The sequence below is a fragment of the Indicator indicator genome, chromosome 1 (assembly GCF_027791375.1).
Source record: "Indicator indicator isolate 239-I01 chromosome 1, UM_Iind_1.1, whole genome shotgun sequence".
Classification (NCBI taxonomy): Eukaryota; Metazoa; Chordata; class Aves; order Piciformes; family Indicatoridae; genus Indicator; species Indicator indicator.
The window spans coordinates 72,327,123-72,343,331 of record NC_072010.1 but is presented as its reverse complement, the minus strand read 5'-3'; the positions used below and the strand labels follow the sequence as shown (position 1 = coordinate 72,343,331).

Below are 16,209 nucleotides of genomic sequence, written 5' to 3'. Positions count from 1 at the left end.
TAGTTTTACATGCTTAGCTAGAGCTGGTAGTAGTCATCCTATTGAGGAGACATTCATCCCCATAATTCATAGCCCTGTGTCTAGCACCTTGCTTGAAGGTCTGGAAGGGCATTTGCAATTGGCAGTTACAGAGATGTCCCCTAAACTGCAGAGCAGCTGAGGAGTTGCTGTTTGTAAACTATTCCAGTCCACTGCAAAATGTTAACAGAGGAACCAGAGCATGTCCCAGCAGGAAGACGGAGGAAGGCTGACCTTAGTATAACTCCTGTGACTTGGTGTCTGGGAGCCTGTGGAACTACCGTAAGGGTATTGATAGGACAGTCAGAGTGAACAGCAGTGGCAGAGAGATGTTTATGTCATAGATAAGCTGGGAAGAACAAAAATTAGCTATGTGCCTACTTACAACTGGTAGGAACACAGGTGAGAAGAATTGCTGAGTAACAGATCATTGAATGTTTTCTTCTCCTAACTCATCCCCTATGCAAATAAATGCTAATATTTTCTCAGTCAGAAAAGTGGGGCCTCTCCTGTCCTATGTGATAGTTGCAATGGCCTTAATCCCTTTCTTTGGCTATTATGTGGTTATCCATCTGAAATAAACTATATGCTAAGGATACATATTCTTTCCTTCCTTTTCTGGGAGATTGGATACGGCATTCATGCTAACAACATAGGGTCCTTTTTATAAAGTCTGAAAGAGGTGGGAAAAGACTTCGAGTTACTTTTATCCTCTTGAAATGTTGCCTCTGAATTTTGAAGTAGTTTACCAGATTAGAAGACTGTAAATTAAGAAGATAAATAGATTAAATAGAAAGCTTCAAAATGGAAAAAATACATGGGCAAAACCTTAACACTGAGAGTTCCAGCTTTTAGATGTATATTGAAGGCATTCACTCTCTTGTACTATTAAAAATCATCACCAGAATAATATTGTCCTATGAGCTAACGGTCTACAATGACCATCTCTTCTTATATCAGGAAAGAATCAGTAAGAAATGGACCTAGTCAAACCCAGAAGATAATTTAAATAGGAAATTTACTTGAAGCTATTATTAAGAAAGTGATACATAATAATTTACATACTCTGGTGAAGACTGTGATTCAGCAAAACACGGAAATACGCTGAAGATTAATCATGAGCATATGGCTATATCTGTCTAAAAGTTAGTATAAATATATAAATCCGTTAAGAATCAAGAATCAAGAATCAAGAATCAAGAATCAAGAAGGTTGGAAGAGACCTCAAGGATCATCGAGTCCAACCTGTCACCCTACACCTCATGCCTATCTAAACCATGGCAATACTGTGTGAAGCTGTTAATACTGTTGTTTTGGTTGTTCATGTGTGTTCCTGAGACTCCTGATACACCAGAGCTTGACGGAGCAGAGAACATTTAGGTTGGACATAGAGAGGAAGTTCTTTACAATGAGAGTGGTAAAATACTGGAACAGGTTGCCCAGGGTTGAGGCCCCATCCCTGGAGACACTGAGGATCAGATTTGATGTGGCCCTGGGCAGCCTGATCTAGTTGAAGGTGTCCCTGCTCACTGCAGTGGGGTTGGACAAGATGACCTTTGAGAGTCCCTTCCAACTTGATGAAGTCTGTGAATCTGTGAAAATTGAAGATTCATCAGTACTGAAAGTTTTGCAAATCCGTCTTTAGTATGCTAAATTGCAAGCATTGGAAACAGAAGTAAAAATACAGTTCTTTAGGGAGAAAATGTAGAATTCAATATGCTGCTTCATTACAAAATCCTCTTTAATTCTGAAAACTAGAGATACATACTGAACTTTGAAACAAAGCCTTTTGCTGGACTTCAAACATCTTTTTCAACATTTGAGGGTTTTTTTCCTAGAGCTGCCACATAAACCAAGGAATCAGTTATTCACACAGCTGTAATAATTTTGACATTCATAGCAGATTTTTTTTTTTGCCTCCCATTTTCTATTACAAAGTCATACTTTTTAATCTCAGCAAATGTTTGTGTAGCATTTTGCATATGTGGATAGATCCATTGAACCCCACTGGGACTGGTTGCATAAGGGTGAGTCGCAGTGGGATGTTCCATTGCAGTCAGGGTAACTGCTGTTAAGCAGCTGCTCAGTGTACAACTGTGGATCAGATTTTCAGTTATTGCAAACTATTCTTCAGGCAGTCCTCACTTGGAAAAATAAATAGCAACAATAAAACCTGGATTCCTGGCTCTACAGTAATTGTATTTGATGTTTGTATTTCAGAATCACAACCACTGCAGCTTGTATGATGGACTTGAGAAGATACCCATTAGATGAACAAAACTGTACTCTGGAAATAGAAAGCTGTATGTATCTAAGAAAATGCATGTAAAAGTTAAGAGGCAGGACAGTTTCCCTTTTATGCAACTGTGTAATATTTACACAGGTGTCTAGAAACACAATGCATGGATAGTCTTGCCACAGGTCCACCCGGGCTTACAGATCGGCCCCATTTATGATTTGCAGTTGTGTTCCAAACAGAACCAGAGTCTCTCTTCCACCTAGTCATGTCCTAGGTTTGCAATAGTCAGATTGGTATTTGAACTTCAGGAGTTCCTGCTCCATTTCTACTACTGGCTGGAGACTCTGGGCCATCTACGGAAAATAATACTGTGTTTTCTATATTCAGCTGTAGTCCTCTACTACAGAAGCTAATGAAAGTGGTGATACTCACACTCTTTAGTGTCAGTGGAAAAGATCTGCCCCAGTTATGTTTTTCTCTACTTGGGGAATAATCCTCTTCCTTCTGCATATTATCAGCATAAAGACCCACTTGTGCTAAATGCACATGATGTCTTAACTCATGCTAATCTACAGTTCAGTAGATCATTATGTAGCATTTTCTGTGTTGTTGGGGCCCTGTGTAAATTTTATGAGAGTGATTAGAAAAAAAAAAAAGTAAATTAAAAAAAAAGGAGTATTTTGCCTCAAATTCCTGGGCAGACAGTGGTTTAGGAGACCTGCCCACAGGCAAACAGAACAGCATACCATACACCACTCCAGCCACTGATACCTTTCATTGTGTCAAATGACAAACAGCATGTGGACTGTGTTTGAAGCTACATTTCAACCTGCTCTTATTTTCGACTTACTCTCCTGCTTTGCCTGCAGATGGCTACACAACTGATGACATTGAGTTCTACTGGAGAGGTGGAGATAATGCAGTCACTGGTGTGGAAAGGATTGAGCTTCCTCAGTTCTCCATTGTGGAATATAGATTGGTGTCAAAGAATGTTGTCTTTGCCACAGGCAAGTATTGTCATTTCCCCAGTTAGTGTTTAATTTCCCTGTGTATGACAACTACTGGTTTATTAATCATAATTAATCATTGTAAATCATAATTATATATAATCTGTCTCGTGTGTTTGGCTAAAGAAATTACTTACTTGATAAAGCCTAGAAGCAGGAACCCATGTAGTATAATTTCTTGTTTATTTTTCGTGTGTGCATATATGTGTGATATTCGACACCTAAATATCTATGGTCTAAATAATTGTGAATCATGACTATAAATAGAGCCTACGGGGTTACTGGCCATACATTAGTATGTTTGGGCTTATTAGATCAAAAAGCCATGTTTTTTGTGAACACCTCTCTGCAACTTTCCAGTATGTTTGTACTGTTGTATAATGCATGCAATATCTTTTATATCTTGATTTGCACTGATGGGTATAAACAAACCCATACATAGCCAGTGCTTTTGTCATTGTTGTTAAGACAGTAAAATTATATCCCTGGGTTTCCATCTTGTTTTCTTGAAAACTTAATTGAAGTTACTGATATCTTTAGGTGACAAAGCACAATACTGATTTACATGTTTGATGTTATATACCAGTGCAGGAAAATGTTGTTATGTGTGACAAGACCAAAGCAATAGAGAAAGCTATTGGTAACTATGGAGCCACTATTCAGGATCCTCAGATTTTCAGGGTATTTTAGACCACAGGAGTGTACTGTTTGGTCTGTCCCACCATACTAGAACAAGTGAAGCACAGCTCTATTGTAAGCATCACTTTGTCCACTCTTTGGACGCAGCATCTGTTTCAAAGCATGCAGAAACACAATTTGTATTTCAAAGCAAAATGTAAATATTGCTGGGATTGAAATTAATATGAGCAGAATTGCCTGATGGATCCAAGCTAGAGGAGGGCAGATTTATATTAGACATGATAAAGAAATTCTTCATGAGGGTGGTGAGACACTGGAACAGGTTGCCTGAAAACGTGGTGGAAGCCTCATCCCTGGAAGTTTTTAAGGCCAGGCTGGATGTGGCTCTGGGCAACCTGATCTAGTGAGAAGTGTCCCTGCCCATGGCAGGGGAGTTGGAACTATCTAGATGATCTTTTAGGTCCCTTCCAACCCTGACAGTTCTATAATACTGTAATTGTATGGCACTGTTCTTGTTTGTCATTGTGAAATGGAAGTTTGGGGTTTTTTCTATAGGGAAACAGATACTCTAATTTTATATCCTTCTGTTCTGCAACTAGTGTCAACTTTGGCAGTCAGAACTGTGTATGTTTTTGTAGCATGACTCTTTTGGACACCAATGAGCAAATAGAGAGTTTTTTGGGGCAGTTTTTATGACAATCCAAAACCAAATTATGAAATACTTCAGTAAAGGCATGATTTAGTAATTTAGTGATGAGAGAAATTTAAGTTCAGGAAGAAGAGAAATCCAAAGATCTGTGAGATAAATGTGAGAGAGAGTGAAACCTAAGAGCAGACATTTATATGACTGACCAAATTTTCAGGATCATAACAATTCTTTCAAAAACAAACAAACAAACAAACAAACAAACAAACAAACAAACCAAAAAATCCAAACTTGAAGTAGCCTCTTACTTCAGTGTTTAAGACAGCTTGATGTTAGGGAGTAGGATGAGACAGTCACAGAGAGCACCACATTACTTGTAACATTTTCTGAAGAATATAATTTTGTAAAGATGTGGTACTGAGTTTACTCTTATTTTGGTACAAGACATTATGAAAATATTGAATTATGACATTTTGTGACAAGTATTTCAGGTGAAACAGCACATTTGTTTCTTAAACCCAAATGCTTAATTCTGAATCCAATGCATGCTAGTGAATATGATGGATGAAGCTGGTACTCTCTCTTCAAATTTCTTCTCAAGACCCTACTTTCTTATGGTTCTACTAATTAGGGTCAGTTTGTAAATTTTTGTGGAAAACAAATCAGGCTTCTTTTTTTTCTTTTTTTCTTGGCTTTGAGGTTGTTGTAGTCTCATGGGAAGATATTACTTCGAGCGCAGTATCTCAGTGAACATTTCAGATATGTCAGTACCAGTGTGCTTTGATTGTGTAAAGCTAAAAGAAGACTTCAGAGTTATGACATAACAGCTTTTGGAGTAATTATTTCTCCTATCCTCCATGAGGAGCAGTGCAGTATAATCTTGTGTAAGTTATGCAAATGGAAAAATCGGTTCCCATAGTTACAACTGAGAGGCAACAGTAAGCATGGGAAAAAACTCATAGATGATGCCAGAAAGCTGTATGGGACTGCAAGAAAACTGGAGGAAATGCATGCATTTGGGAACATAGCATTGGAGTTAAAAATTTTCTTGGCAATTTTGCAAAATGGACATGAAAAAAAAGAATAAAAGTGAGTATGGATAAGTGTAAAATACAACATCTATACAGCTAATTATTCTTATCCAAGTTCAGGATAGGGAATTCCAGGTTAGGCCAGGATCCTGTGTGTGAAAATCCTAGAGGCTGCTGTTGATCTCAGACTGAACATGAGCCATTAACACCTTTTTGGGAAAAAGCCACAAACAACAGAGAAAAATGTGTAAAAAAATCCCCGAAAAACAAACAACCAAAAACCCCAGACAAAACACATCCTATAAGGAATCTGATTTGCATTGCTAAGGCCTGGGCAAAGTACTTGTGACTGTGGGTAACACATTTTGGACAGTTGTGGAGCAATAGAAGAGGGTCTGGGGAAAATTTGTAGGTATAAGTGGAAGCCTAGAAAGTGAAATTCATGAGATAACTGGAGAAAGAGGTGTGATCATGTAGTTAAAAAAAAAAAAAAGAAAGAAAAAGAGAACACTTGATGGAAAATAAATAAAGTCTGCAAAGTGTCTAGAGGGTACCTGCAAAGACATGGATAATAGCCTGTATTCTTCCTTCGTAACAGAAGGAAGATAAAGTATTTATTTAAATTGCTATGAAGAAGTAAAATATAGTTTGACTATCCTTCTAACTCTGGCTGAAGGCCATACAGGCTACTATAAGACATCTAAAATGACACTGGATGCCCACCTCTCAGTAACTGAATTAAGCCCATAGTCAAGTGATACAAAATCACTGGTGTCAACAGAGCTTAAAGAGCTATTCAGCTCTTGTACACCTTGATTCTGTCAAATTAATCTCTCTTAGGACACTATTCAGTTGCCCAAACATAGGTATCTAGTGCCTCTTCAGGTGGTGCAGAGCATCCTGCTTAGCAGTTAAACTGGTGTTCTGGAATTTTACAGTCTTGTGTCCTATGTGACAACCTTGTCCTTCAGTATTACTTATTAAACCAGGTAGTACTACTTCTATACTTCAATAACCTGATACATCTCAAATGGTATTAGTCTCTGTACAGTGAATTATATCCCACTCTTTGAATCAGCAGGCTACAAATCTAGACCTCCGTGATCTACACTAAGAGCTTATGCACCATCAATGTGTGAATATCTGCATGCAGATACCTGAAATCTAGTGCCTAGACCTGTGAGCTAATCCACCTCCTTAATACTTGTTAGGCAGAAATACTAAGCTGAACAGGAATGGGGATGTATAAAACACTGCCGAAAAGGTTCAAGATGCATGGCAGTCAAAGCCCAACTAGCAGGCTGTTGGTAAGAGGATAGCCTTTAAAGATTTGAAAATTAATTACTTGCTGTATTCTGAAAGTTCAATCTGTAAAGTACATTTCCAATTAGCCAAAGAACCTTCCCAGAAGAACACATTAAAATAAGAATTCTATAACTGACCAGCTCTGTTATCTTGGTGCATACTTGGATAAAACAGCAAGAGACTAATTTAGCCTTGGAGCTAGATATTTCAGCTTGCTAGCTTCTAATGAAATTGAAACAGAACAAGTAATTACTTTTTACCAAGTGCCCAAATATATGAAAGAGGAATATTTTGGGCTTAGTTATTGATTTTCATGCTGGCATTCTCAATACTGTTGTTAGATTTAAATACTTCAGGCAAAATTCTGTTATTCCTCTACCGTTTAAATTAGCCCATAGGCATCAACAAGTTACATGAGATAGGAGGAAAGGTAACAAATCTGGTCCCTGAACAGCAACACTGGTCTTTAGGCAAAAAAAAGCAAATTTTGATGAAATGTTAACTAGAATTTTCTGGTAATTAATCTCCAGATGTACTGAGCCTTAACTGAAAAATCATTATCCAAGCATAATCAGGCAAGTAACAGTACAGTCCATTTTTATTACATAAATTACACAAGATGTCTCCTTCTTAACTAAATAAAGATCTGTTTATTTCACACAGGTTAGCACCCATCCTTTCCACTGAGCTTTAGGCTCAGACAAAGAGGAGGAAATATGTGTGGGAAATAAGGAATATTCCTTCTTTTAATTACTTTGTCCACAGATTCCTGTGGTCTGTTTGCTGGAGATGAGATGTTACAGCAGAGACTGCAGGCTGGAAGCAGGGCACATAGATCATCTATGAAGGCATAAAAGCAATACAGGTGAAAGTAATACAAACTTGTAGTCTCAGAGGGAGCTACCTAAAGGAGAAGTGTGGCTGTATAGTATGACAAAACAAGGCTGCCAGTTCATATCTTAGTTTCAACCTGAATTATACAAAGACCAAATTATTCTGAAATTTCATGAGATCCAGCCCTCCCAATAAAATTTGAGCTTGGAAAAATCACCACAAAACCAGATGACATTCTATTTACCTTTATGGCCCTGAGCAATGTGTCAACTCCAGTAAGTAGTTGTAATACCAGCAAGACTTGATTCATTGCCCAGGAGCCATAGTTTTTCAAAAAGTTCCCTGAGCCTTGCAGGGTTGGGATTTCAGTGTTTACATTTGAACCAGGTGTCCCAGGTGATGGGAACTAGTCAATACAGTCAGTGGAGTTTGGAGACAAAACTCAGTCCACCAACAGGAGTCTGTTTTAGGAGGAGATGCATAATTCTCTACATTTAATTTATTAGATTGACTGGTGCAACGGATTCTTTTGTAAATGAAATCAGAGTTTAAGACACCTAGCCCATGTGTGTGCAGTTCAAGTGAGTAGCAACTGCTATTTGAGATGGCATAGGGCAGAGTCTCCAGCTGCTGATAAAGGGATACAGGGGATAGGTCATACTCATCAGCTGCATACTGGTGTCCGAGATGTCATAGGGCAGCTCAAAGGGAGCAGAGCATCTTCAGATTCACAACTGAATCTGTCTGTTACAGTGCAGCACAAACTCTAGAGCAGGAAGACAGACAGCACTGACAGCTCTAGGCCTAGGTATGGTTCTGTCTTTGAGCTTCAGGACACAGAAACTGGTGCTTGAAACAACTTTATGTCTGTGGTCGTGAGAAAATCTGTCTGGAGAGTCCACTTTTAAGGCCAGGTCCCTTTAGTTTGAGTAATTACCCAATCTCATTAGACCGAGATGATGAGGATGTAATAGCTGGTGGTCATGGGTGAAGCATTGAAGATAAATGTCTCAAGTTTGCTCTGTTACATACTTTCTCATTTCAGGATTTCATTACTGGACATTACTGACATGCATGACACTTCATCAATAGCAAAGTGTGCTCTTCTTTCTCTGAGGTTCCCCAGTGCATCCAAGGTCCTTGGCACTGGAGCAGCCTAAGAAAATACTTCAATTCACTGATTCAGACTACTTATCAAAGTATTTTAGGGGAGACTTTCCAGTCATCACTTCTATTAACGATATTCTACAGATACCCAGACCTGGACAGGACTTTAGGAAAGGAAGAGATTTATACAGAATTCTTTGTGTGGGTGGTGTATTGTATGAAATAAATTTCCTCATCTGAGCTTCATAAAGATTTCTGTCTGATGCACCACTCTTACTGCATAAAGGTGATCAGGTCTGCTACATTAAAAATGTATTTCATGATATCAGGGTATGTTTCTGTTTTATTTACAAAATCTGCAGACACAAGGTCATGGAAACAGTTTCCTAAGAAGCTCAGTGGAAAAGTTAAGCTTTATTAGCAAAAAAAACCAGGCATGATTTCAAATAGAGAATTCATATTTTGAAATGAAACATCGTTCATTGGAAAATGAAAATGTTAAGCAAGCTAAAGTCTAAACTTATTCCTTGCTGAAAATTATGTTGACTTTACACAGCAGAAAACCTTGGTCTGACTTTCATGATGAAATAAATTCTGACTGCACCACTATTCATCTACTGATCAAAGTAGAAGGCAAATTTCCTCCTGGAGTAAAATACTACTGATTGAAGTAATCACAGTCACCAAATGTGCCTACCAGATATTTCTTTTTTCAGTGATAGTTCTTCTGAGATTGCTTGATAAAATAGTTAAGGATAGTTGCATAAAGTTTGATACTTGCTGCATGCTTCTGCTGCCTGGAAACAGTGTAGCATTTTTTCTGTTACATGACTCAAAGTATATCAAATGATCAGGAATGTGATGAACTGCAGCTTTCTATTCCTTCTTTTGCATGCTATCTCAGGAAATCCATCATTTCTGTATATATGGACAATTGTAACTTCTTATGCTCATATGCAATTGAAGGAACATAATTTAAAGGGAAGTGTATAATTTTTATTTCTTTCTAGATGTAATCTTTCATGGCTTGCACACATTTACAGTAGAATGGGTGGGATGTGATCCAATACCTAACTGGGCCCTTGCCATGTTCAGGAATATATTTTAGGATGTTGACTAAGATGAGAACTTTTAGATGAGCTATTTCAAGTATCATATCTAAGAGTAGTAATGGAAACACTGAAATCATGGAGCTAATGTTGTGTAAATGACTATGTTTTTCTTATATAGCTGTACTCAATTTAATCCTCTGCTATTTGGTGAAAGAACTCACAATTTTTTAACTGTTTGAGATTACTAAGTGTATAAGATTTATTCAGTGAGATTAACACTGATTTTGAAATAGAATGTTTTTTTATTTGAAACACTGGCAGCTAGGTTATTCATTCTTTCATTGTTTACTTTCTTCAATTGTAATAATTAATCAATCCTATATATATAATATATACACACACACATAAAATCTTCTTGGTTTTGCTTAAAATATTTTTGGAGGAAAAATTCCGTCCAGCTCTAATTTATGTTAGAGGATCTGGTCAGAAGGCTTTTCCTCACTGGGATTCATTACAATTTATTTTTGACACCACATCCTCTCCATATAAATGCTATGTATAAAGTGTATTTGGATAAGCATTTTACTTGGAGACCTAAGCATCTGGTTTTATAAACTTAGCAGTGTTCACCCATCTGTTCAATAATTTAGAATACTTTCCTCTCTCTATTCTTCACAAATATAGTTTGCTTGGATATCTCCATATTCATTTCAAGGCTTCTTTTAACACCAGCCAAATACTACAGGGAAGACATTTTCCCTGCTGTTCTGCAGATGTCATACTACCCCATGAATTGTGCACACTTTAGTTTCTACGGAAACTGAAGACAACAGTCTGCAAGTGTCTTTTCTTCAATATAAATAATGCTGTTTTCCTCTCCCTTTCCTCAGGTGCCTATCCAAGACTCTCACTGAGCTTCAGGTTGAAGAGAAATATTGGATACTTTATTCTTCAAACCTACATGCCCTCCATACTGATTACCATTTTATCATGGGTGTCATTCTGGATCAATTATGATGCATCAGCAGCAAGAGTTGCCCTTGGTATGTGTTAAGAATGAGTGGGACATGAAAATTTCAGACTGAATGTAGCCTTTGGAGGTTGTTAAATAGTGCAACATGATGGCAGTGTTATGATACTCCAGAATCATTTGTGTTAAAACCATGCCATCCAGTATTGCCTCAAATGTGGTAAGTTTTCCTCTATGTGCAAGAATGTAGCTACCACTAAATCTCTGGTATGAGCTGCTCATGTGTTTTCCAGCCTTGTTCTCATCAAAGCTAATGTTGTTGTCAGTAACTTCAGGCTCTTCTTGGTGGTGCCTAGTGACAGGACAAGAGGAAATTGGTGGAAGTTGAGGCATAGGAAGTTTCATGTAAATATCGGGAAAAAAATTTTCACTGTGAGGGTGGCAGAGCACTGGAACAGGCTGCCCAGGGAGGTTGTGGAGTCTCCCTCTCCGGAGATACTCAAAACTCTCCTAGATGCATTCCTGTGCAATCTGGTGTAGGTGATCCTGCTCTGGCAGGGGGCATTGGACTAGATGATCTTTCGAGGTCCCTTCCAGCCCCTGAAATTCTGTGATTCTGTGATTCAGCAAGGGGACCAGATCCAGAATCATACTTCAATGGCTTAGGCGTGGGCTTTTAGTTCAGTTCAGTGTGGAAAGAAAAGTGTGGCTCCAAGCCTCTTCCTGAGGTTCTAGATGCTTTAACTGACAGTAACAGGAACAGACCTCGAGAACCATGTGCTAGTTCAGAGCACAAGGGCACATCATCTATGGACTGTGGCACCCTGCTTAATCCTCAGAATGCTAAGTGCATTTTTATTGCCGTTTAAAGTACCGTTTACCTCATGGCAGAAGAACATGGATTTGGTGCAGATTCATGTCCAAGACTTTTTTCAGATCAAAGTATCCTTTAGATAAGGGAAGTTGGCTTCAAAATATCTCAGGAAAAATGCTTTATCTGTTACAGAAGCATACTCAGATGCAGCTGTAGACAAGGAAGAATAAATGGATCCATAAATGCTTATGACTACAGCCACCTCTCATCTCATCCCAAATCCTGTTTTCAGCTCTGTACGTCCAATAGCCCATACCTTCCTGCCCACAACTTGATACTAAGGATATGCTGTGTGGCTTCATGCTGTACTCTCTTTTCTTCTTAAAACAGGAACATAATCCCTTATTTTTCTGATATGTACCATAGCAAACTGGGACTGCAGATCGTGTCCATATGATCCCCATCTCTGCAGCCCATACTTCCAATGTCCTACATAACAAAGTAGGCTGGGCAGCCACAGCTATACCTTTGTACAGCATCACGTTACATCCTTGCATCTGAACTTGGGTAACTGAAGATACATATTAACTTCAGTTACTGTACAGTAATTTTGCAGGTACTGTAGATTAACTGGTGCATGTGGGCATGACAAAATACCACTCAGCAGCTGGTGCATGTTCGGCAGGTTGCAGATAAGTAGTAGCTTAATGGAAGGTGGGACACTGCAAACAGTTCTGATGTATCTATAAATGAACTACTGTATACCAAAGATCCGCACTGGAGACATTATGAACAGGTGAGGGGAGTACTTCAAACACATCAGTCAGCATGTAGATTTTATATACTGTCCAGGACTGCAGAGTATTCTCTGGTTGTCTGGTTAGACAGAAGTGACCAAATTCAGTGACGTTCCACATCCTTCTATAATGAGTCTGTGTGATTTTTTTCCCTGTTTAAGGAACAGGACTGTCTCTCGTGGCTTATTTCTGTGTAGCACAAGCTCATCAAGTGCTGTACTGTGGTAACACAAATATTAGAATAAAAGTCAGATAGTACATTCAAAGCAAGCTCAGGAGCCCAGATGTTCTATTTCCAATTGATAGAAAGTACTTTTGAGAGGACAAAACCCCATCTATGTGTTCTTCTGAGAAAACAATTAGAGCCTTGGTGAGTATGTCTTGTATCACCTGATGTTTCTGTAATGAAGTTCAATACCATGGGTATAATTCTGTGTTCCTTTGTATAGGTCCTCTTAAGAGTTTGACGTTGATACAAAATGGTCTGTTGGCTTAGGCGTTTGTTTGAGAAAAGAACTCCCTTTGCAGTTCTTAGGGGCATGGAGACAAGCTTTTACTGAATTCCTGTAGGAAGCCTGTGTTCTTGGGAAGAGCCTTGTTTTAGTTCATTTACTTCCATGGTTTGCTCCTCTCCTTGGTTCTTCTCTGCACACGCTCTCTGTGGTCCAGGCTGCACTGAACCAAGTAGTTTCTTCAACAGAGAAACGCAGGCATGGAGCAAAGGCCAGCTCATTTATTACCTACTGGACAGAGTCCATCAGAGATCCAAAAAGGTGGTTAGGGGACTGGAGCATCTATATTATGAGGAAAGGCTGAGAGAGCTGGGGCTCTGTAGCCTGGAAAAGAGAAGTCTGAGATGGGATCTTATAAATGCATAGAAATATCTAAAGGGTGGAGGTCATCAGGATGAGACTGAGCTCTTTTCAGTGGTAGCCAGTGATAGGGCAAGGGGTAACAGGTACAAACTAGAACACAGGAGGTTTCACTTGAACTTAAGGAGAAACTTCTTTATGTTGACGGTGGTGGAGCACTGGAACAGGCTGCCCAAAGAGGTTGTGGAGTCACCTTCCTTGGACATACTCAAAACCTTACTGGACATGTTCCTGTACAACCTGATCTAGGTGTACCTGTGTTAGCAGGGGGGTTGGAGTAGATGATCTTCAGAGGTCCCTTCCAACCCCTACCATTCTGTGATTCTGTGATTCATTCTAGAGACTGCTATAGACACTGTAGGTAGTGGCTGATAGAAGGCTGAACTCAAGAGAAGTACTCAAAAACTATCAATTCTATTCAAAACTGAGTTTTTGCTAGTTAGCTCTAAAAATCTCCTAAATTCAGTCCTATGAGTGAGAAGAAAAATCACTTGAAGAGTTCTCACCTTGGGGAAGGATTGTAATCACAAGATTATCCTGTTTTTGTATGATAGGTGAGTGTAAGCTACTTGTTCTTCAGCTGTGCTTTAAAATAAATTATTTGGCATCAAATGGACATTTGGCTGCAGGGTGTCAGCAGCATCTCATACTTCCTTTTGGTTAGTGGTAGCTGCCTTGCTATTCAGTGTATTTAATATTCTGGATCACCAGTAGAGCCACCAAACTCCCCCCAGGTGCTGTTTAAATACTTATCTCTAGAATCAACGTTACAGCCTGGGAAGAGACTTAAAAATGTGGACATTGTAACACCCACTGGGCAGGCTTCTTGTTGACCTAGGCTTTTGTAAGCATCTGTGAGATGATACTGAGATACCAGGAGTGTTTTAAAAGGAATCTGTAGGATTTCTGAACACAAATCAATTTGCTCTTAAGTAACTTTTGAAATCCTTTATGGGAAGCAGCAGCAGGTAATCCTACAAAGAAAGAACATAATTCAGGCTGGAGAAATCCCTTGGGCTGCAAGTGCATGATAGTGTTTGCTACAGTCCCCCAGATTTCTCACCCATGTTCCTTGTCAGGCATGGAGGTTTTTAGAGACTTTGTAACATTTCCTCAGTTAAAAATGTGTCATCTATACTACTCATTTTACTGGAGAGCTAGGTGAGTTATACCCAGTACAGTCTTTAAATAAGCTTGTGCTGTGTGTACCTCCACTGTATTTCAAACTGTGAAACATCTGACATCAACACACTTGTTTCACAGTTTAGAGGAAAAGCACTGAAAACTGCATGATGCTCACCTACTAAATATACAAAATATTTGTTATAGGCTACTACTACAGTTCCCTGTTTACGCTGACAGCTTGATTTTGAGCTATAGTGTCTTTATTTTTGTTTCTTCTGGTAAAAGTAGCTGTGCTTTGTAATATGGCAGCAATTTTCTTTCATTTGTTTTTGTTCTGCCTGCATTTTAGTGTCTGCTTACAAATCGATGGTATAATTACAGAATCAAAGAAAATGGTAATGGAAGGGACCTATCAGAATGGCTTTGAATCTCTTACCAATGTAGACTTATTCCACAAATCAGTGTTTTCAGACACCTGTGATTTGTGAATCCCATAAACTTTCCAGCAGAGATGCAGACCCTGCAGTTTATTGTGAATTCAAGTAGACTGACAATAAATTTGCTTTTCTTAACATCTTTTCAAAGCAGTGCTTTGTAATATATTTTCAGATACTATGTCCATCCTTGGGTAAATGACTGACATACCTTACAGATTTTTCTAGGTGCTTTATTGGTATCCAGTCAATCACTATGAAGCTACTGCTCTCCTTCACTGGCTTTTTCTTTCAGTAAATGCACATGCCTCTCACTGCTCATCTCACTACTTTCTGTGTCAAAATTACACTACTGCTCTAAATCAGTCATCTCAAATCCCTCCTCAATATTGTTCTTTCCTGAAATAGGTGTCTAAAACAGATGGGATAAACTGCTCTAGAAAGATGCCTTTCTCTCTCCATCTACTACAGAAGGGCCCTGCAAAGATAACTTCAACCAACTGCTTAACTTATAAATTTAAAACTGCAGGAAAAAAATGTTTCTCCATCTGTATGAACACTCTGCCTTAGTATGTACACATGATTTTATCTATCCAGACCCCTAAGTAGGTTTGTTACTTTTAAAAAACTTCTCTCCCTTGTGTTGAGCAGCACAGTGCAGGTAGAGCCCCATTTAGTTTCTGGCAAACTGTTTACCTTCATGTTGCAGATCAATTTGGCCTTCACGGAGCCAGCTACACTGGCATTAACTCACAACAGTGGTGCCAGGCCCCCTTGTTACAAGTTCCCACCAATCATAAGAAGGAAATACTATAGCAGAATAATAATGCATGGAGTTTTAATTACGCTTGCCTTTGCAGTGCAAAGTCAGTGCAAGTTAGCTTGCACAAATTTGTAAGCTTCTTCACACCGACAAGGCAGATTTGCCAAAAAGGAAAATTAATATTGAAACATGGTATATCTGGAGTAGTAAGATGTGCTTTTTTTTCCCTTTGTATAGGAATTACAACTGTGCTGACTATGACAACAATCAACACTCATCTGCGAGAGACTTTGCCTAAAATTCCATATGTTAAAGCCATTGACATGTATCTTATGGGCTGCTTTGTATTTGTCTTCTTGGCCTTACTTGAATACGCCTTTGTCAACTACATTTTCTTCGGAAAAGGCCCTCAAAGGCAGAAGAAACTTGCAGAAAAAACAGCAAAGGCAAACAACGATCGCTCAAAGTTTGAAGGCAATCGGGTAGGATTCTTTAGTCTCTCTTTTCTTTTATTGCAAAAAGTAACTGTATGAAATAATAATAAAAAAAAAGCTTA

General features: G+C 38.7%; 1 protein-coding gene across 3 annotated transcripts in view; it reads left to right on the top strand.

The window, feature by feature from the left end:
* Nucleotides 1-16,209, top strand: part of GABRB3 (gamma-aminobutyric acid type A receptor subunit beta3) — a 195,072-nt gene that overhangs the window by 169,918 nt on the left and 8,945 nt on the right. For all 3 annotated transcript variants that reach the window (XM_054381725.1, XM_054381733.1, XM_054381741.1), the window contains 4 exons: nucleotides 2,239-2,321; nucleotides 3,127-3,264; nucleotides 10,769-10,921; nucleotides 15,891-16,135. In XM_054381725.1, the coding sequence (XP_054237700.1) occupies nucleotides 2,239-2,321; nucleotides 3,127-3,264; nucleotides 10,769-10,921; nucleotides 15,891-16,135 (619 nt within the window). The remainder of the gene's footprint in view (nucleotides 1-2,238; nucleotides 2,322-3,126; nucleotides 3,265-10,768; nucleotides 10,922-15,890; nucleotides 16,136-16,209) is intronic.